The sequence below is a fragment of the Pholis gunnellus genome (genome assembly GCF_910591455.1).
Source record: "Pholis gunnellus genome assembly, chromosome: 17".
In the NCBI taxonomy this organism is placed as follows: domain Eukaryota; kingdom Metazoa; phylum Chordata; class Actinopteri; order Perciformes; family Pholidae; genus Pholis; species Pholis gunnellus.
This window is the reverse complement of record NC_136544.1, coordinates 21817086-21840004: the sequence shown is the minus strand read 5'-3', so window position 1 is coordinate 21840004 and position 22919 is coordinate 21817086. Positions and strand designations below refer to the sequence as shown.

The 22919-nt window shown below is 40.2% G+C and overlaps 1 protein-coding gene across 1 annotated transcript in view; it reads right to left on the bottom strand.

Annotated features, from left to right (window-relative positions):
• Positions 1-1439: 1439 nt before the first annotated feature.
• stx1b (syntaxin 1B) overlaps positions 1440-22919 on the bottom strand; it is a gene marked incomplete at both ends in the record, with an annotated part of 31424 nt that continues 9944 nt past the window's right edge. The window contains 9 exons of the mRNA XM_079177813.1: positions 1440-1520; positions 2205-2315; positions 2405-2542; positions 4730-4803; positions 6911-7019; positions 7775-7848; positions 9856-9930; positions 13808-13907; positions 14925-14999. Of these exons, the coding sequence (XP_079033939.1) occupies positions 1440-1520; positions 2205-2315; positions 2405-2542; positions 4730-4803; positions 6911-7019; positions 7775-7848; positions 9856-9930; positions 13808-13907; positions 14925-14999 (837 nt within the window). The remainder of the gene's footprint in view (positions 1521-2204; positions 2316-2404; positions 2543-4729; positions 4804-6910; positions 7020-7774; positions 7849-9855; positions 9931-13807; positions 13908-14924; positions 15000-22919) is intronic.

The window sequence follows — 22919 nt, the reverse complement described above, 5'->3', positions numbered from 1 at the left end:
CTGTCCATCTCTTAGCTTGTTTGTTCGTTTTTATAAAGTTATGTTTGAGTTTTTCTTCTTCTTTACTTTTTAATGTGTTCTCTTCATTTTTTTAAGAATCGTCCTTAAGAACAGGTGTGACCTTTATCAGTGTGACCCCACGATCCTCATTGGCTATCTGCGGGTGACGGAGGCGGGACAAGTCGTCTTCCTCTTCTCTAAACTGCATAGATTGACTGTCCCAGCTCCTTCAAACCTGCCTCCTCCTTCCTTCCTTCCTTCCTTTCTTCCCACCGTTCACCTGTCAGTCAAACGTCACGTTTTCAAATCAAACTCAGCAGGTAAACCGGAGGCCCCTCCCCCCCGCTCTTTGGTCGGATAGATGTGACAAGAAGGGGAGGCTGTTGTCGTGGAAACCTGCCATGTTGCAATGACACCCCCCCACCATCCCTCCCACACACACACACACACACACACACACACACACACATTGTGTTTTCTCAAAGTGGTCACTGCTCTTTCTTTCCTTGTCGTTTTGTATAAATGCCGGTGGCAGGTCGGGCCAGTCTGAGCTCATCTAATAGGCTGACTGAAGGCGAATGACAGGAGTGAGCAACCAATGAGAGCTGGTCTAAAGAGGACGGCCCCTCCCTCCCAGAAACGAGGGGACCACAGTTGGTTCTACCAAAGACAGTGGGGGGTGCTTGTCCTGCGGGACGGCATTCCGGGAACGTTCCAGCATTCCGGAACGTTCCAGCATTCCGGAACGTTCCAGCATCACTGACAGCATTCCGTTCAGAGCTCCAGAGCCGATGGGATTTCTCTCTCTCTGTCAGGAGTTCAGTGTCCTCTAGAAGGACAACGCTTTGAGTGGAACGGCGAGCTCATTCACAGAGAACGTGTTCTGCGACGTTCTAGAACGCACTCGGTTCCACACGTGTAAGGAACAAATAAAAGGTTCTGGCTCTTGGAACGCTCGTCCCGTAGAACTCTCACCCAGCAGCCGTCACCGTCACTGTCCTCAGAGAGACTCCCAAAAAAAAGAAAAGAAACGGTTAAAAAAAGGCAAAACAAACAAACAAGTAAACGTCATATTTTAGGTCATCGTATTTTTTTACAGGCAGCTAACCCATGTGTTGCTTCATATGTTCAAGACATTTACATGTACATCTGTAATAAATAGTAGGTTTATTCCTTCTTTTTGTATACGTTATGTATTTAGGTCAGCTATAATGTGATGGCGTTTTTTATTGTGGTTTTTTTTGTCTTTGTTTTTTGAACCCCACCCATCCCCGCGGTGTTTCCTCTATCTGTGATTGGATTGTTATCTCTTCCTAGCTGATTGGTTTATCTGTCTTGCATTTGTGTTTCAAGTTTTTTGTGTCGTCGTTGTCGTCTGTGTTTTCTTTTCTATGCTGGCGGTCGGACGGTCGGTCGGTGTCGGTCGTCACGGAGCGTCTCTACAAGCCCAGCGTGCCGCCGATGGTTGATGCCAGGACCACGCCCAGGATGACGCAGCAGATGATGATCATGATCTTCTTCTGCAGGGGGGGGGGGGGGGGGGGCAGGAGACACACAGGTTGGTTGGTTCTCTATGTGGAATGTTTCTGAAGGTGCGTTCACACCAAACGCAGCGCGAATATTCCAAACTAAACGCCCTTTAGTCTGGTTCATAACATCATCTAAAGGTGTATTCACTGTAACAAGACACAGCTGTTTACTACAGCTGTATGAACACTAAATAAACACATTTTGCTGTGATTTAATTGCAATAAACTGATAAAAATGATGCAGAAATATCTACGTAATGATGCAGATTAATAATAAGTCTGAATTCATGTGTTGTTCGTTCTCTCCGCAAGACGACAAGTAAATAACTTTTAAAATGTTTGTTTTCTGACTGGAGTCTGGATCGATCGGTGCTATGCTATGCTAACATTGTAGCAGCTCCATCAACACTCAAAATAACGTCATCTAGACGTAGATACAGCATCTTTCATTGTTTGCACCATATGGTTTATGCACATACATGTATACACATAGTTTGGTCTCTATTGACGGCTACAGTATTTGTTTCCTGATTCAACGTCGGTGATGACGGGAGGAGCATCTCAACGCTGATAGGGCGATGATTGTTTTGCCTGAGTTGAAAGCGAATTTGCGTAATTCGCGCCGCGTTTGGTGTGAACGCGGCTCTACAGCCGGTTTGCTGGTGAACACGTTACCTTGCGGGCCTGGCTCTGGTATTTGACGGCCTTCTTGGTGTCAGATACGGCTCGCTCCACGTAGTCCACGGAGTGCTCCACGTTGTACTCAATTCTGTCAATCATCTCTCCCTGAAACACACACACACATGCGTAGTGTTTCAGTTTAAACACGCAATGCCCACAATCGACCTCTGACCTCTGGTCGCCGTCACACTCACCTGGCTCTCCACCAGCATGGCCATGTCCACGAACATGTCGTGCAGCTCGCGGATGCTGTTTTCCAGCTTGATGATCTCGGTGTGTCGGGTCTCGATCTCGTTCAGAGCCTGCTTGGTCATCTGAGAGTCCATTTTGATCTGCAGGAGAGGACGTCTTTTAACACAGACATTATTTCACTCTGATTGGTTTTAAATAAAAAGCATCTCAAACTACTACAGAGATTAAAAGGAAATACATTGAAGAATATATGATATACAACCAAAAAGTAGAATGGATTAAAAATAGGTTTGTTTATTTAAACTTTAAAGTGAGGTCAGTTGCTTGTTATACTCACCGATGTGTTGCTCGGAGTGTCTCAACAAAAAATATGTTTTATTTCTAATTGCTTCTTTACATTCCATAGAAATAGAATAATAGGAGCTGTCCGTGGTCATTTGACTAGTACGGTAAAAAAAATTAAAAATATACATATTGTTGTTAGTTGCAGCTCTGGAGACTGTTAGCAGGCTAGTTAGCTACGTAACGCTAACTTGTCCTTCTCCAGGGAGACAAAGGGACCGTTGGACCCAGCGTACACCAGCGAGCTGTTCGGCTCACTTCCTGTAACCAGTGTAGCATTAAAGCATGATGGAATTAGCAAGCTAGCTAACAAGCAAGAGACTTTAAAGTTCTTCAAAGCTTCACGTGTTAAAGCTGCATTCTCTCTAGTGTCCACCAGGGGGCGACTCCTCTGGTCCTATAGAAGTCTATGAGAAAATGACTCTACTTCTCTCTTGATTTATTACCTCAGTAAACATTGTAAACATGAGTTTATGGTCTCAATCTCTAGTTTCAAGTCTTCTTCAATACAGCATGATGTTCATTTAGTACATGATGGTCCATTTAGAGTCACACAGACCATAAAGCAGGGGATGCTTTAGGGGCGGGGCTACACAGTGATTGACAGGTCTCTACGTCACTCCTCCTCAGTCCACATATGATCACTTCCTGTTCACTGGTTGTAAAAAAAACAAGATGGCGACGACCGTAATCCAAGATGGCGATGGCGAAATTGCCGAACTTGACGCTTTAAAACGTCCACAAACCAACGAGAGATGTCATGGTGTCTACGTCCACGTCCTATAAATAGTCTGTGGTAAGAAGCCAGCTGTCTCGTAGTTAGCGGTCACACCGCGCTTTAATGCTACGCTGGTTACAGAAAATAAAGTCACTCATCTGGTGATAGCAACGTGCTTTCTGTTGCTCCTCTGATCGTTTCAGTTGTTTCTGTAAACTGACGTAAATCGGTTCAGTTTATGCAGAAGTTAGCTCGCTGTACTCGCTCGTCCTGCTACGTTGACTTGAATGGGAATGTCCCTTCTATGTCTATTCTATTTCTTTTATGACTTTTATTGTGAAACACCTTTGCAGGAAGTTGTGAGTTTCATCAATGGCAGCTTCAAAGAAGAAGAAGTGATGGAAGAACAAAGAATAAATGAGAATGTGTTCCGTCTCTTCTCTCGTCTGTCAATGACCAGATTCAGAAAGGATTTCAGACATCGCTTTGTGTCTCCAGTGTTTTAGACGTGAGATGATTCATAGAAATACATATGCTCATAGTGTTGGGGGGATGTCCTTAATGTGTAGCTGTGATCACAGTTATCTCTCCTGTATGTCAAATTAGAAACACAACATGAGGTCATGTGACGCTCGAGTCATCTGAACTCTCTTGCTTATGGCTAGGGTTTCTGCAAATATGCAACTTTTACTTTGAAGGAGAGGGTGACATTGGGATCTTCAAAATAAAACCAAACAGGTCCTTTGTTTAAGTGTAGATCAGTTTCTCTTGCTTCTAGCTGAAGGCTCAGGTGGTGGTGAGGACCTTTGAGCTGTGGTGTGGTGTCGTCTGGCTTACTTACCTGCTTACAGAGTGACTTAACGCCGGCTGTAAACCGTCTCTCTGACCTCCACTGGTTGGGACTCTGTGACATCACAGGTGGGTGTGGTTTCAACCAGAGGAGCTCAGTGTCAAACGTTTTGATTTTCAGCTCGGTGTTAAGTCACGTGACCGAACCGCAACCGTCGGTCTCAGCTTGGGCCAGAGGCAGAGGTGCATGCACGTATCTGAGCTTTTACTTTGAAAAGAGTGAACGACAATTGTGAAGCGACTCAGTCAAAGTAAGAGCTCTCTCTAGTGCATCCTCCTATTGCTACATGCCATGTGACAACGGCCGTGTTCACTTGATGTGTCAGCGCACCTTGTGGCGATTCTGCAACCCGGGTAATTAATCTTAGAGGGAAGCAGAATGGCTCAGGTAAAAGTGAGGCTCAGGTGCGGTGCTTACATCATCGGTGAAGATGGCCAGCTTGCCACTCTCCAACATGTCCTCTAGTTCTTCATTGGTGGTGGTTCTCCCAGCTGCAGACAGAACACAGAGAGAGAACGTTCAACGCGGACAACTTACTCAGTCGTGTGGTACCTCATGTGTCACATGACACGTTGAGGGTCACATGGTACGTCTCATGTCACATGACACGTTGAGCGTCACATGGTACGTCTCATGTCACATGACACGTTGAGCGTCACATGGTACGTCACATGTCACATGACACGTTGAGCGTCACATGGTACGTCACATGTCACATGACACGTTGAGCGTCACATGGTACGTCACATGTCACATGACACGTTGAGCGTCACATGGTACGTCACATGTCACATGACACGTTGAGGGTCACATGGTACGTCTCATGTCACATGACACGTTGAGCGTCACATGGTACGTCTCATGTCACATGACACGTTGAGCGTCACATGGTACGTCACATGTCACATGACACGTTGAGAGTCACATGGTACGTCACATGTCACATGGTATGTCACATGACACGTTGAGTGTCACATGGTACGTCTCATGTCACATGACACGTTGAGCGTCACATGGTACGTCACATGTCACATGGCTGTAACGGTAGTTAGTGTCACAGATGAAAACTGTCCTCCTGCTGGAGAGTAAAGGAACATTCAGTCCTCTGGAAACTATTTTCACTCTAAAATAAGGAACATTTTTAACATTTTAGGAACACTGAACTAACATTTTCCCAGAAGGCCACAGGTCACAACAGATTATAAAACCGATATGAAACTAAAAATACTAAATATCTTTTTGTGTTTTGGACACATCTGCTGCTGAATGTGTGTTTTCATGTTTCCAGCTCCTCCTTTATGTTTACTCTCTCCATCATGTGACCGACTCACAGCCAATCAGCTTGTTGGGCTAACATTAGCACATGTTGCTAACGGCGTACGGCTAAAAATACAGAACTTGAACTTTGGTTCCACATCACGAGTATTGTGCTGATCAATAAACGACCAATCGATGCTTCAGTCCTGAGAAGATCAGCTGATCCCCAACATGATGCTGGACTCTATACACAACTATACATGTACACGTATATACACACATCTATACATGTACACGTATATACACACAACTATACATGTACACGTATATACACACATCTATACATGTACACGTATATACACACAACTATACATGTACACGTATATACACACATCTATACATGTACACGTATACACACAACTATACATGTACACGTATATACACACATCTATACATGTACACGTATATACACACATCTATACATGTACACGTATATACACACATCTATACATGTACACGTATATACACACAACTATACATGTACACGTATATACACACATCTATACATGTACACGTATATACACACAACTATACATGTACACGTATATACACACAACTATACATGTACACGTATATACACAACTATACATGTACACGTATATACACACAACTATACATGTACACGTATATACACACAACTATACATGTACACGTATATACACACAACTATACATGTACACGTATATACACACAACTATACATGTACACGTATATACACACAACTATACATGTACACGTATACACACAACTATACATGTACACGTATATACACACAACTATACATGTACACGTATACACACAACTATACATGTACACGTATATACACACAACTATACATGTACACGTATACACACAACTATACATGTACACGTATATACACACAACTATACATGTACACGTATACACACACAACTATACATGTACACGTATACACACAACTATACATGTACACGTATATACACACAACTATACATGTACACACAACTATACATGTACACGTATATACACACAACTATACATGTACACGTATATACACACAACTATACATGTACACACAACTATACATGTACACGTATATACACACAACTATACATGTACACGTATATACACACATCTATACATGTACACGTATACACACAACTATACATGTACACGTATATACACACAACTATACATGTACACGTATATACACACAACTATACATGTACACGTATATACACATATGTATTCATAATGAGTTAATAATAATAATATAGAAATACTGTGTGTACTAGTACTCACTGATCTCCAGCTGTCTCTGGATGCGGTCCTTGCAGCGGTCGCGGTACTTTGACTGCGTAGTGTTGTACTCAGTCATCACCTCAACAAACTTACGGGACAGAGTAGAGTGCTGGAGACAGAGAGAGAGAGAGAGAGACAGAGAGAGAGAGAAAGAGACAGAGAGAGAAAGAGAGAGAGAGATGGAGAGAGAGAGAGAGAGACAGTTATCAGTAAAAGTATCATAAAATATTTCACTGTATTAGGGAAAGGTGAAGTACTATGATCTCAAAACTGTACTTGAATAAATGTACTTCACTGTCCAGATGTCCCAACAGTCTAATGATAGTATATATATATATATATATATATATATATATGTATATGTATATATGTATAGAAATACACTGGATGTTTTACAGTGTCTCTGTGTAGAAGCTGCAGTTCTCTTCTCCTCCAGCAGGAGGCAGCAGGAGCAGACTGATGAGGAGGAAGCAGCCAATGACAGAGCAGAACACTGCAGGGTCACTGCTGCAGAGACGCTCTGCACATGCTCAGTAGGAACATGCTCGTTCATTCACTCATTACTGGACTCCTGTGTGTCTCTCTGGAGTATCGTTCTTCTGTGTCAGTGATTAGAATGCTGATCACATCTAATTTAGTTTGTGAATTTTAAATATAGAAAATGTTAAAAATAAAGAAAACAAAAAGAAGAAAATGACTTCACTGAATAACCTTAAAAATATCAGTAAAGTTTTAAAATCAACTTTAGAAACACTTTATTTTACTGGTCTGTAATTTAATGTTAAAATACTGTTGACACCTGAGGGACTCCTGAGGACCTGGTCTCACCTGAGGACCTGGTCTCACCTGAGGACCTGGTCTCACCTGTGTCTTGCGGATCCTGAGGTCCGCTGATGATCTGTTGAGACCCTCCTCCTGCTCGATGCTCTGCTCGATTGCTGCAGGAAGACACGCACACACACACAGACACACACACAGACACACACACAGTCAGATCAAACGGGACATTTGAGTTGATGCTCTTATTGTGAAACTTTGGCCATGTTCACCCCGCCACAATACAAATCCTCCTCCTCCTCCTCCTCCTCCTCCTCCTCTTCCTCTTCCTCTGGATCTTTAATATAACTTTATTATTCAACCAGGAGACTCACTTTAATAACGTGGATATTTTGATCTGCAGACGCCCACAGAGCTCAGAGACATTCAGAGTCAGCAGAACGATGAAGACAACAACTAAGACAACAACAACTAAGACAACGACAGCAATGACGACAACGACAACAATGACAATTTGGGCGACCGTGGCTACGTGTGCTGTGCCGAAGTGTCCTTGAGCAAGACATTGAACCCGCAATTGCTCCCCGGACGCTTCTCAGGAGCCCACTGCTCCCAATAAGCTAGTGATGGGTCGAATGCAGAGAACAAATATCCCCTAAATCCCCCCGAAAAGAAATACATCATATGACAACGACACTGATCTTTGTTTTGTTTCACAGATCATTTTCCTGTGTTTTATCTGTTTTACATCCAATATGTAATAAATGTATGTAATACATGTATATGTAATACATATATATGTAATAAATGTATGTAATACATACATATATATGTAATAAATATATGTAATAAATATATATAATAAATGTATGTAATACATATATATGTAATAAATATATGTAATTCATATATATGTAATAAATATATGTAATACATGTATATGTAATAAATGTATGTAATAAATATATGTAATAAATATATATAATAAATGTATGTAATACATATATATGTAATAAATATATGTAATTCATATATATGTAATAAATATATGTAATACATGTATATGTAATAAATGTATGTAATAAATATATGTAATTCACATATATGTAATAAATATATGTAATAAATATATGTAATAAATATATGTAATAAATGTATGTAATTCATATATATGTAATAAATATATATAATAAATATATGTAATTCATATATATGTAATAAATATATGTAATACATGTATATGTAATAAATATATGTAATACATGTATATGTAATAAATGTATGTAATACATACATATATATGTAATAAATATATGTAATAAATATATATAATAAATGTATGTAATACATATATATGTAATTCATATATATGTAATAAATATATGTAATTCATATATATGTAATAAATATATGTAATACATGTATATGTAATAAATGTATGTAATAAATATATGTAATTCACATATATGTAATAAATATATGTAATAAATATATGTAATACATGTATGTAATACACATGTTTCCTGTTTGATAAACATTGAATCACTGATGAAAATTTTAGTTTGTGAGACTCAGACCGGAACATAAATACTGCAATTTTCAAGAGCATGAACCGGCTGTCTGCGCTGTGGGCGGAGTCTGTGTACCCCCCCAACCCCCCCAACAAACACTGAGGCCAATTATAACTTCAGCTGCACCATCACTGCTATTATCAGACTGCATGAGTACAGTGTCTCTCTGTGTGTGTGTGTGTGTGTGTGTGTGTGTGTATGTGTGTCTCTGTGTGTGTGTGTGTTTCTCTGTGTGTGTATGCTTGTGTGTGTCTGTGTGTGTGTCGTCAAACCTCTGGCTGTTCACATTAAAGCAGTGATGTCCTTGAACCTTCAACATGAACCAACACAGTGTGTGTGTGACTGTGTGTGCGTGTGTGTGTGTATACCACTGTGTGTGTGTCTGTCTCAGTGATTACAGTTTGATGAATCACACCGTTTTTGAATATTTTCTTCTTCTGCTGAAGGTCAACTCATCCTGACTGAAAACCGTAAATCCTCTAATAAAACACCTCTTTTAAATAATATTACCGTAGATCCTCTAATAAAACCTCCACACACCCGTCACCTGTGTTCAGGTGTTTCTGTACCTTCAAGGTGTGACGTGTCGTTGAGTACCTTTTAATTTTGAGCGAACTTTATTGGCTGTCTTCTTGATGTCAGCTGTCAGGTCCTCCAACTCCTGCTTGGTCTCTAGAGACAGAAATAAAGAGAAGAAGAGTTACAACGAGGTTCATGATGTCAACATTATTATTAATATTCATATTGATATCATCAGTTCAAGGGAAGAAAAGCTGCTCCTGTTGTTTTAAGTGTCTTAAACATCAGATTTCATGTCAAATAATAACTGATGGAGACACAATAAGTTGAAGTCAGGCTAACTGTTTCCATCTGATTCTACTCTTCATGCTAAGCTAAGCAAACTGCTGAACCAACAGACATGAGATTGACATCCATCTGAACATGTGATGTGAAGTAGAAAAAGAAAAAGAAGAAGAAAAAGAAGAAGTTGTTGTTTGTGAAGAAATATCACATCATGTCAGCCCTGTTGGAGCAGGGGAACAGTGTGTGTGTGTGTGTGTGTGTGTGTGTGTGTGTGTGTGTGTGTGTGTGTGATAACTGCAGCAGTGCAGTCAGATTTACGAGCTCTGCAGTGCCGTTCAGCCCCGTCTCCTCTGACTCACCCTGTTTTCTGTCTGACCGCTTTGTTTCTGCTTCTAGTAGCATTACATGCTAAAGCTGCTAACACTGTCTTTTTTAAATGTTTGATTTAATTCATTGTTTTCTTTGGTGGAAATGATTGACAGCAGTGACGGCCAATGAGAGCCAGTAATGCTCCTCCACCTCCTCTCACACTACAACTCCCATGATGCATTATTGATGCAGAAACACTGGAGTGCATTTTGTGTGACGGGCAGCCGACTGCTGACCCAGAACTGAAGAGGAGAAGAAGAACGAAAGCGACGTGTTTTCACCTGAGGGGAAGAAGAAGAGTCTGAAGAGATGTTTGTCATATAATATTATTATATTATTATATATAATATATATATATTAGTGCTGGGCAAGTTAACGCGTTTTTATCGCGTTAACACATTCATTAATTAACTCCGACAATTATATTATCGCGCGTTAACGCAGTTTTTCTTTTTATTATTAAGCGGACATTTTTAACACAAGAACCGCAGCGAGCGGTGAACAGCTGTGTTTTTAAAGTGTTTTGTTTGTAATATGTATAATAATCATATCATTTAGTTATCACTACTGAGAATTTAACAAACATAAAAACATGATGTAGATAGGTTTGCAGGTTTCAAGATGTATATTTAAATTCATCTCTGACACACATGAAGTTGAATATCTGGCTGAATATCTATGATCAGAATCATTATAACTGTGTTATAACTGCTGCTGTGTGAAGAGAATCCTGCTGTTAACAAGAACCTGATGAGTTTAACGTGTTTAAACCAAATGTTGTTGACCTTTAGTTCATAGAGCAGCACTTTAACATAAAAGTGATCAATACACTACTTTTTAATTCATTATTGAACTTTGAGCATAACAATGAGATTAATCGCGATTCAAAATTGTAATTGTTGCCCAGCATTAATTATTATATTATTATAATGTCATATTATGATATTATTATAATGTTATATTGTTAAATTATTATAGTGTTATATTTTTTCAATTATTATATTATTATATTATTATTGGAATAATTGGAACAAAAATGAATTCATTTTTCAGCTTAATAAAAGTCTTCTTCTACATACAATATTTATTTAAACTATAGAATAAGTTAAAGTCTGATAATCTAGAATTTAAATTCTAGATTAATTCAATACTTGATGGTTGTTGAATTAAACTCATCACTTCCTGCATAAATTTCACACTAAAAGCGTTCAGGGCACCTGGAACCTCTTTTAAAGATACATGTTTACATCCTGTAGAATTGTTATGATTAACAGATTTTATTTCACATGAATAAAGATACAAATAATATTCACATCATGGTGATTTCGTGTTGCCATGACAACAATAATAAAGTGTGTTGGTATGAAAACATTCATCCTTTGTTGTTGTTTGTGTTTACACATAAATTAAAGAAGAAGAAGAAGAAGAGGAAAATGATGAAGGAGACTCACTTGTCCTCACTGGTTCTCCTCCTCATCTCCTCTGAAGGTTCATGCAGGAAGCATGCAACGGATGGGGGGGGGGGAGGAGGAGGAGGAGGAGGAGGAGGAAGAAGAGGAGGTGGAGAAGGATGGAGGAAGAGGAGGAGAAGGAGGAGGAAACAAAGGGCACAAATATGAAAAATAAAAGGATGAAAAATAATAACAGAAACATGAACGTGCAGAGAGACGATGACATCATGCAGAACAAACATGACTTATAATTTTTTTTTAAATGATAATATAATTAAACATCGGACATGTGTTAAAGCTGCATTCTCTCTAGCCTAGCCTAGCCTAGCCCTATTTTTTAGGCCTCTGCTCAAAAATTGCATACCCATACTAAAAAGAGTGTATTTCTTCAACTACAGGGTCTATTTTAATAATTTGGATGTTATAATAAAGGTAACACTTGTGAGATTTGTCCAGATGAGTAAATATCAGTGTATATGTTACTGGTTAAGAGTAAATGAAGATGGCACACAGCTCAAATTGAAAGGTTTTAGGTTCGCCTGAAAAGAAAAGCACTGAAAGCATGATTATCTCTTTTGAATGATGGTAATGAAAGTTTAAACCTCTCCCAAATCATAGCACAACATGTCAACAGTCTCTCTGCAAAGTTTGACTTTGATAAAGTGAAGCAGAACAAAATTAGAGAGGTTTTAGTACAGAGAGGTCAGGCGAGGTCACCAAAATGGTCATTTTGGAACCATCTGTTCCATTTAAATTTTCTTCACTATATAACTATATATTTCTCTTGTTTTATCACTAATGGTGTTCAATACATCCAAATACAGCAGTTTGGCTTTATTTTGAGAGCCAGAATCCTCTCTGAGCCCTCCCTGTGTGTCTCTGTCATCATGGAGTTTGTCTGACTCCAGTTCCTCCGTGTCTTTGCGGACCTGTAAGTCAGCAGCCCATTGGTCGAATGAAGTGATTGACACCTCTTTCAAAGCGTTAGAGTCTAGAGAATTGAGCCAACCCCACATGGAAAAGACTGAAAGCACTGTTAGCCAGTCAGAATCAAAAACGCGCTGTCCCTCGTGAAGTGTAAAATCCGATACGCCGAAAGTCAAACCCCAACCCCTGGTCCCCTGGTTTAGATAACACCCCTGTATTCACGGAAACAGATTTATGACAAACAGGACATCCGTAGAACAGATATTTGAAAGAAAAAAACAGGATTTTATGCTTTGTCTTCACAAAAACGGGGTTTCCGATAATAATCGATAAAGCGGTTTGTGGTTCTGGTGTTTGATGGCTCATATCTCTGTAATAGTTTCACGGAGAGAAATATTGAAGATATTTCCGAAATCTGTGTAGCATTGGCTTGCTTTCTGGTATCTCGGTTTTCCGTGTTAGCGTGTAGCTTTCTCTTGGTAGCTCCGACTGGAGTGAGGAGTCTGCTCACTCATGGCGAAATATGACTGATATTTTGGTAATTCTTATAGTTGTTTGTTTTAGTTGTGTAGAATTGTGTTTGGAGTGCGTAAAAATGGCTTACGGATCTTGTAGCCCAGATTATTTTTTTTTGTATAACATTCATTATATTGGTTCCTGATAAGTGCATTGTATGACACGTTGTACGCTAACCTTTCTCCGGCTAGAAGAGATAAAGCAGGGGATGCTTTAGGGGCGGGGCTACAAAGTGATTGACAGGTCTCTACCAGAGACGTATACGACGTCTCTACGTCACTCCTCCTCAGTCCAGATATGGTCACTTCCTGTTCACTGGTTGCAAAAAAGCAAAATGGCGACGGACAAATCGCTGAACTAGAGGCTTCAAAAGATCCACAAACCAACGATAAACATAACCATAATGTCTACGTCCACTTCATATAAACAGTCTGTGGTTATTGAACTCTTTCTATCTGACAGCAGCGATCAAGAGGTCTTACTTTCGTCCGGGTTCGGGGCGGCCAGGATGGCGCTGTGCTGCTTCTTGACCTGCTCCACATCCTCCGATAGCTTTTCTATACAGCCTCTGATCTCCTCCACCTGTGCACACACACACACAGACAGACACGCGCACACACACACACACACACACACACGCACACACACACACACACACACACACACGCACACACACACAGACAGACAGAGAAATCGAAATGTATCGAATTAGTTAAAACTGTGGCTGCTGCTAAAATAAGCTTTGATTACTTTGTGAACACGTTACTGTCCTCCTAATGTCTGTTTGTGAACACAATACTGTCCTCATAACGTCTGTTAATCAACACGTTATTGTCCTCATAACGTCTGTTAATCAACACGTTATTGTCCTCATAACGTCTGTTTGTGAACACAATACTGTCCTCATAACATCTGTTTGTGAACATTTTACTGTCCTCATAGCATCTGTTTGTGAACACGTTACTGTCCTCCTAATGTCTGTTTGTGAACACAATACTGTCCTCATAACGTCTGTTAATCAACACGTTACTGTCCTCATAACGTCTGTTTGTGAAAATGTTACTGTCCTCATAACGTCTGTTTGAGAACACGTTAGTGTCCCCATAATGTAGGTGTGAGAACAGCTGAAAAAGGAAAATATAAATTCAGCATTTTGAGTTTGATGCTTTGTGTAATTTAAACAGCTTTAATGAACATGAGATGGATTTATTAGTCTTAAATATCTGATTAAACCAGGAGTGTTATTGTCAATGAAGCACAGAAGACATTTTGAAAAGAGAACAAAGTGTCAGATCTTCAGATCTGGGATCAGTTCACAGGAAGTCAGTCAGCCTTCAGATCTTTAATCAGATTACAGAGAATCAGATGAAGAAAAACTTCCTGGTCCAGATTCTCTAGAACGACTTCAGAACAAACCGATTTGTTAAAGAACGATACCCGGAGTCATCGAACTGCTGACGGAGAAAGTAAAAACTCTTTTCTTTTGACTTAAAATGTCTCCTGAATTCCATTTTAGCTTTCATCCAAACTTATTTTTTCACGCATTTTCACGTATTTTTGTGTGGTTTCGTGGGTTTCGTGTGGTTTCATGTGTCTCACCTGTTCGAAGAACTCATCCATGAAGTGGTCCCGGTCCACCTGCACCACCTCTTCATCATCATCGCTGTCCTTAGCCTGAAGACAGACAGGAGACACATTATGTCATGTAACGCTGAGTCATCACTTTCATTCACACTGAAATCATTTTCATGATCTACAACTCTTTCAGTTTGACAGAGAGAGACAGAGACAGAGATGCACTTCCTCCTAAAATGTGAAACATTCAATAAAATTAGGAACAAATACTTAAAAAAATTCAACTCTGTCATTTCAGATTACAATTTTTTTGTGACATCTCAAAATGTTTAAAGTGTTTGCAAAACAAATGTTATTGCACTTTTGTTCATCGAGCAGTACTTTCAAAATAAAAGTGCACAATACACTACTCTTTAATTCATTATTGAACTTTGCCATAACATTGCGATTAATCGCACTTTAAAATGTTAATCGTTGCCCAGCACTAATATATATATATATATATATTTATAATTAATAATCAATCTAGATGTTATATTAATATTATTGTATGTTTAATTTTTTTTATGCTTTGGCAATACCGTTTCTAAATGTTCATGCCAATAAAGCAAATTGAATTGAATTGAGAGAGACAGAGAGAGAGAGAGAGAGAGAGAGAGACAGAGAGAGAGAGAGAGAGAGAGAGAGAGACAGAGAGAGAGATACAATACAATTAGGAACATGTACTTTAAAAAATTTGACTCTGTAATTTCAGATTTTAAAAAATTTAGTGACAACTCAAAATTAAAAATACTCCTCGGAGAAGGAGATCGGGCACCTTGCTGCCCAATACGTGTTAACATGCCACAACCTGAGGGACAGTGAGTGACCCACACACACACACACACACACACACTTTATATATATATATATATATATATATATATATATACTGTATATATAAAATGAATAATCAATCTAGATGTTATATAAATGTTATTGTATATTAATGTTATTGTGTATTAATATTATTGTTTATTAATATTATTGTATGTTTAATTTTTGTGATGCTTTGGCAATACCGTTTCTAAATGTTCATGCCAATAAAGCAAATTGAATTGAATTGAATTGAGAGAGACAGAGAGAGAGAGACAGAGAGAGAGAGAGAGACAGAGAGAGAGAGAGACAGAGAGAGAGAGACAGATAGAGAGAGAGAGAGAGACAGAGAGAGAGAGACATATAGAGAGAGAGAGAGAGAGAGACAGAGAGAGAGAGAGAGAGAGAGAGAGAGAGAGAGAGAGAGAGAGAGAGACATATAGAGAGAGAGAGAGAGAGAGAGACAGAGAGAGAGAGAGAGAGAGAGAGAGAGAGAGAGACAGGTGAAACAGACTAAAGCGACGGCTCAATGAAAGTAAACAGTTCTCAGTTACACTGATTGGATTTCTATTGTTGTTGATAGATGTGTGTGTGTGTGTGTGTGTGTTTAACTGAAATGTTAATGGCAGACAGTAAAAAGCTCTTCAATGTTTCAAACAGCAGACAAAGGAACAAAAGATCTGATCTCAACAACAACAGAGACAGACAGGTGAGTGACTGCATAGAAAGAGGTGAGACAGGTAAAGACACACAAATGCAGATGAGGAAAGCTTTTAAATAAGCAGGCTAACGTTAGCATCTCATCTCCATTACAACTCATATGAAACACAAGCTAGCATGCTAACAGGCTAACAGCCTTTCCTCTCGTTAGCAGCTAACGTGCTCCAGAAAAAGAAGCTCCGCCTCCACCGACTCAAACCGTTTAACACAAACAACAACAACAACAACAACATGGCTGCTTCTCTTAAAAACATTTAAAACTGAACGTGACTTCATTCTTCAGCCTCCATCAATATTTAGCATCGTAGCTAGCATGGTTAACATGAGCTAGCATCCCCCCATATGCTGACTGGATGAACAATATGGACACGTTAATAATAATTAATATATCTAATTCAGTGTGATTGCTGTCAGGGATCCATACTCATTAATATTCATAATTATTATTATTATTAGTGTAATTATTGATATTATTTTGTACAATTATTATCATATTTATTATAATTATGATCACCACTTTCATCATTAAAATTATTATTAAACAGTAGGAGAGAAATTAATATCAATGCAAATTGAACTATTAACTATCAGGAAGTTCATAATTTGTTAAATTCACTTTAGCACTCATTAGGTGGTTGCTTAGCAACAATGGAAAACGACGCTGTGATCATGATGATGATGATGTGATTAAAATACGATCCTCCTGAACAATGTTTCTGATCTGAGATCAGCTAAACCAGGACCTGAGGCATCATGGGAACTGTAGTCCCGCTGTGTGTGTGTGTGTGTGTGCGTGTGTGTGACTGTGTGTGTGTGTGTGTGACTGTGTGTGTGTGCGTGTGTGTGACTGTGTGTGTGTGTGTGTGACTGTGTGTGTGTGTGTGTGTGTGACAGGAATGGTTCAAAATGTAGAAGATCCTGTTTCTGTGAGTTAGCTTAGCTTAGCATAATGACTGGAAACAGAGGGAAACAGCTAGCCTTGAGGATGTGAAGCTCTCTGATTGGATGGCTCTGACAGCTATTAGGGTCCAATAAGGTCCAACTGGGTCCCACAGGGTCTAACTAAGGTTTACAATGATCTAACAAGGGTCTATGAGGGTCTAAAGAAAGTCCAAACAGGTTTCTACAGGGTCTGACATGATCTCATTGTTGTGGTCTAACGGGGTCTATCAGAGTCCTGCAGGGTCTGGCGTAGATCCATCAGGTCATATGTTTCTATAGGTCTGCCGCTAAGCATCATGGGAACACAGCAACAAAGAAGTCGTCTGGTCTCGACTGATAAGCTCCCCAACAAAGAGCCAATCACACGACGGCAGCGTTCAGTCAGAGGGTTAGGGTTAGGGAAGCGGGGCTGATGGGAAATATGTCAAAGATGTCTACGGCTTCCTGTCTGCCATGTTCAGTCACCAATAACTTTATTTATCTGACCTTTGAACATATCAATGCTGCATGTTTGTTATTATTTAGTTTATGAAACAAAAGAGAAATCAGGTTCAAGTTTTATTCAAAATATTAAAATCAGATCAGCTGCTAACAAGAAATATTCCCTATAACGAGGTTTTTATCATTATCATCATCATTATTGTTATTATGTTATTGTTATTATTGGCAGCAGTAGTAGTTGTTTATTACTGCTGTTATTATCGACCCTCAGCCTTTTTTTAGGCCTCTTCTAGAAAATTGTAACCCAAACAAAAGAGACAACAATTCTGTAACTACAAGGTCTATTTTAAAAATGTTGATGCTTGAATAACACGAGGGGTTGTGAGGTTTGATGAGATGAGTAAATATTGTGTGTATGTTACCGGTTAATAGTAGCTGAAGACTGAACACAGAAAACAGGGGAAATTCCCAGATTCGTCTGAAGAAAAAGCACTGTAATGTATTAAATGAGGCCCTGACTAGACTAACAACATTCCCAATTCATCACACAAAGAGAGCAGCTGCCTCACAAAGAGATCTGGTGTAAATAAAGTGAAGCAAACCTCAGTTATAGGTGTTTATCTAAAAAAACACGCCAAATTCTCATTTTCGAACCAGGATTTGCAGCTGTTCCATTGTACTTTTATATACTTTATAATTATATATTTCACTATATTTCACTTTGTTTATCACACATATGTACAATCTATCATAACAGCTGTTTGGCATCATCTCATATCTCTCCTCCAGGCATCCTCCTCTCTAAACACTCTAACATCTGGAGGCATTAAAGACTTTATACTACTTTAAGTAGATGAGATGGAGGAGGAGATGAAGGAGATGATGGAGGAGATGGAGGAGGAGATGGAGGAGGAGATGGAGAAGGAGATGAAGGAGGAGATGGAGGAGGAGATGGAGGAGGAGATAAAGGAGGAGATGGAGGAGGAGATGAAGGAGGAGATGGAGGAGGAGATGGAGGAGGAGATAAAGGAGGAGATGGAGGAGGAGATGAAGGAGGAGATGGAGGAGGAGATGGAGGAGGAGATAAAGGAGGAGATGGAGGAGGAGATGAAGGAGGAGATGGAGGAGGAGATGGAGAAGGAGATGAAGGAGGAGATGGAGAAGGAGATGAAGGAGATGAAGGAGGAGATGGAGGAGGTGATGGAGGAGATGAAGGAGGAGATGGAGAAGGAGATGGAGGAGGAGATGATGGAGGAGGAGATGGAGAAGGAGATAAAGGAGGAGATGGAGAAGGAGATGAAGGAGATGAAGGAGGAGATGGAGGAGGTGATGAAGGAGATGAAGGAGGAGATGGAGGAGGTGATAAAGGAGGAGATGGAGGAGGCGTTCTGCTGAACTGGTAAAATGACTGAAGGTCTTTCATGGTTATTTCCTTCCCTTCATGGGTTTCCTTAATTTCTCCTTTCTTCTGAGTTCTTTCCTTCCCTCCTTAGCTTTTTAATATTTCACTTCTTTTCCTTCTCTTTCTTTTAATTGTGTTTCCCTTCTCTTATTTTCATCTCCTTTCCTTTCCCTCATGTGTCCTTTTCATTATATTAAACCCTGTCCAATCCTTCTCTTACTGTCCTTCCTCTTTTAATTTTTTCCTCTCTTCATGTCCCCTCCTCCTCTCTCTCTCTCTCTCCTCATGTCCCTCCTCCTCTCTCTCTCTCTCTCTCTCTCCTCATGTCCCTCCTCCTCCTCCTCTCTCTCTCTCTCTCTCTCTCTCTCCTCATGTCCCCCCCCCCCCCCCCCTGTCATAAAGACTTACATCAGGACGTTGACCTCAGGTGTCAGAGTGTGTGTGTTTACATGCATGGACACACACTGTGATTGTGTGTGTGTGCGTGTGTGTGTGTGTTAGCAGTAGACCGTGCCAGCAGCGAGCTGTGTTACCCACAATGCACTGGGCTCTCTGGCTCTACCCAGAGTCCATCTGTGCTCTGTGTGACCGCTCGTCCTCAAAGACAAACGTATCGTTGATCAATCAGATGTTTAAACGCTTTCATCACAATAAATACTTCATTCAGGACTCAGACAATACAAATAAAAGTAACACTCAGATATCCCAGCCTGTTACGAGCTCATGAATGCACCACGAGTCAGCAGTCTGAGCCTCATTAATTAAATCAGCAGTGAGATGAACGAATTGTACTAATCAGGCTGTAAATACAGTATACAGTAAAGTATTGTATCATTTTAACAGTATATTTCAGCGATTTTACAGTACTTATTCCAGTAAATTACTGTGATTTTACAGTACAACAGAGTACCTGAACAGGTAGAGAACAGAGTACCTGAACAGGTAGAGAACAGAGTACCTGAACAGGTAGTGAACAGAGTACCTGAACAGGTAGAGAACAGAGTACTACAAAGAATAAACATTATAGACGCTTTAAGTAACAGTGAGGAGGATATCGTTTAATGAAACCAGCTCAAACTACAGAGCAGAAACAGATTAGACAAGTTACATCAAACCTGACACACACCTACACACACACACACACACACACACACCTACACACACACACACACACACCTACACACACACACACACACACACACACACCTATACACACACACACACACCTATACACACACACACCTACACACACACACACACACACCTATACACACACACACACACACACCTATACACACACACACACACACACCTATACACACACACACACACACACACACACAAACACACACACACCTATACACACACACACACACACACACCTATACACACACACACACACACACACACACACACACACCTATACACACACACACACACACACACACACACACACACCTATACACACACACACACACACACACACCTATACACACACACACACACACCTATACACACACACACACACACACACACACCTATACACACACACACACACACCTATACACACACACACACACACACCTATACACACACACACACACACACACACCTATACACACACACACACACACACACACACCTATACACACACACACACACACACACCTATACACACACACACACACACACCTATACACACACACACACACACACACACACACACACCTATACACACACACACACACACACACACACACACCTATACACACACACACACACACACCTATACACACACACACACACACACACACACACACACACATATACACACACACACACACACACACCTATACACACACACACACACACACCTATACACACACACACACACACACACACACCTATACACACACACACACACACACCTATACACACACACACACACACACACACACACACCTATACACACACACACACACACACACACACACACACCTATACACACACACACACACACACACCGTCTGTCTTCTTTCTTTATTTCTTTGGGTCTATAAATAAACGGTCAGACTGCCGTCGACGCCAGTGGGACAAACCGAGGAAATAAAGAGAGGGAGGAGGAGGAGGAGGAAGAGGAGGAGGAGGAGGAGGAAGGGTTGAAGATGAAGGATAAAGCAGGAGGGAGGATTAACGGGAAGGAGAGGAGGAGGTGGATTTATACCGGACAGGAGAGAAAGGTGATGAGGAGAGGAAGGACAGAGGAGGGTGAGGGAGGTGAAAAGGGAGGAAGACATTACATGTGGCTCCCTGATCCCTCTGAGCATGCTCAGTGAGAAACTCATTTATTAATCATACCACTGTTTTAAACTCTTCAAATGTTGTTGGATACAAATTACAGGTGAAGCAATGTTACAAAATAAAATACATGAAGTGACATAAACATGACAGATAAAAGCATAAAGCAGTGATGATGATGATGATGATGATGATGATGATGATGATGATGATGATGTGATGATATGATGGAGACTGAGTGCATCAAACTCTCATAATAAAAACCTTTCAGAGTCAAATATTAAAGACCGATCGATCCACGATCGTGATGAGAACAATTATTTTTTGTTATTTTTACTTGTTACTTGTTGTTACTTATAAAGTCGTTCTTAATTCTGCCCTTTGTGAAAGAAATATCAAATAGAAACCAGCTGACATCATAGAAACGACTTAAACTCCTGTATGATCACACACACACACACACACACACACACACACACACCTACACACACACACACCTACACACACACACCTACACACACACACACCTACACACACACACACACACATACACACACACACACACACACACACACCGCCTGTCAGCCGCCACCCGACTAAAATAAGTTAACGTATTGATTCCATGACTCACTGCATTCCTGGGAAAAACAGTTAGATTACCCAGAGTGCCTCAGTGCTGCCAGCTTTCATCTCACTGCTGCTGCACCGAGAGGAGGGGGGGGGGGGGGGGGGGGGGAGGGGGGGGAGAATGGGAGGAAGTATGGGGGGTTGTTGGGATAGATATTGACACCTAACAGTAATCATTTCTTAGATTTATTCTTACTTTTTTATTTTCTTGTTGTTAGGGTTGAATTTAAAGTATCCGATGAAAATTTTCAAACCAGCTTCATATTAAGTTTAGTTATTAATCGATTCACAGAGATGAAAGATTCAAAGGTTAATCCATATAAACACTTTGAGGTTATTCAATATTTTCATGCCAAAATGACCCAAAAAGGATTCAGGGTTGGAGCTCCTCAGGGCTCCATCCTGGGTCCTCATCCAGCAGTTCTTCCCGTTTTTGACCTTTTCTAATTCATTTTTAAGATGATGTGCATACTTCAAAAAACGCTTTCGAACTATTCTGAAAGAAGGTTAAATGTTCAAAAAGAGAATCGAAACAAACTGAAAAAGCAAGAAGATGCACCAAAGCATCCTTCGTGTGTTTCAGTGTTTCTTCAAACATTGACTTGCAGCAGCAGGTCATGAGGCTGAGCTTCAGGAGAGTTGATCAGTATGAAGCATCACGGCTGTGTTACACAATCAGTATTGATCGTTGAACACCTGAGGTTTAAAGCCCTGAATCTGTTTTTAAAGAAGGT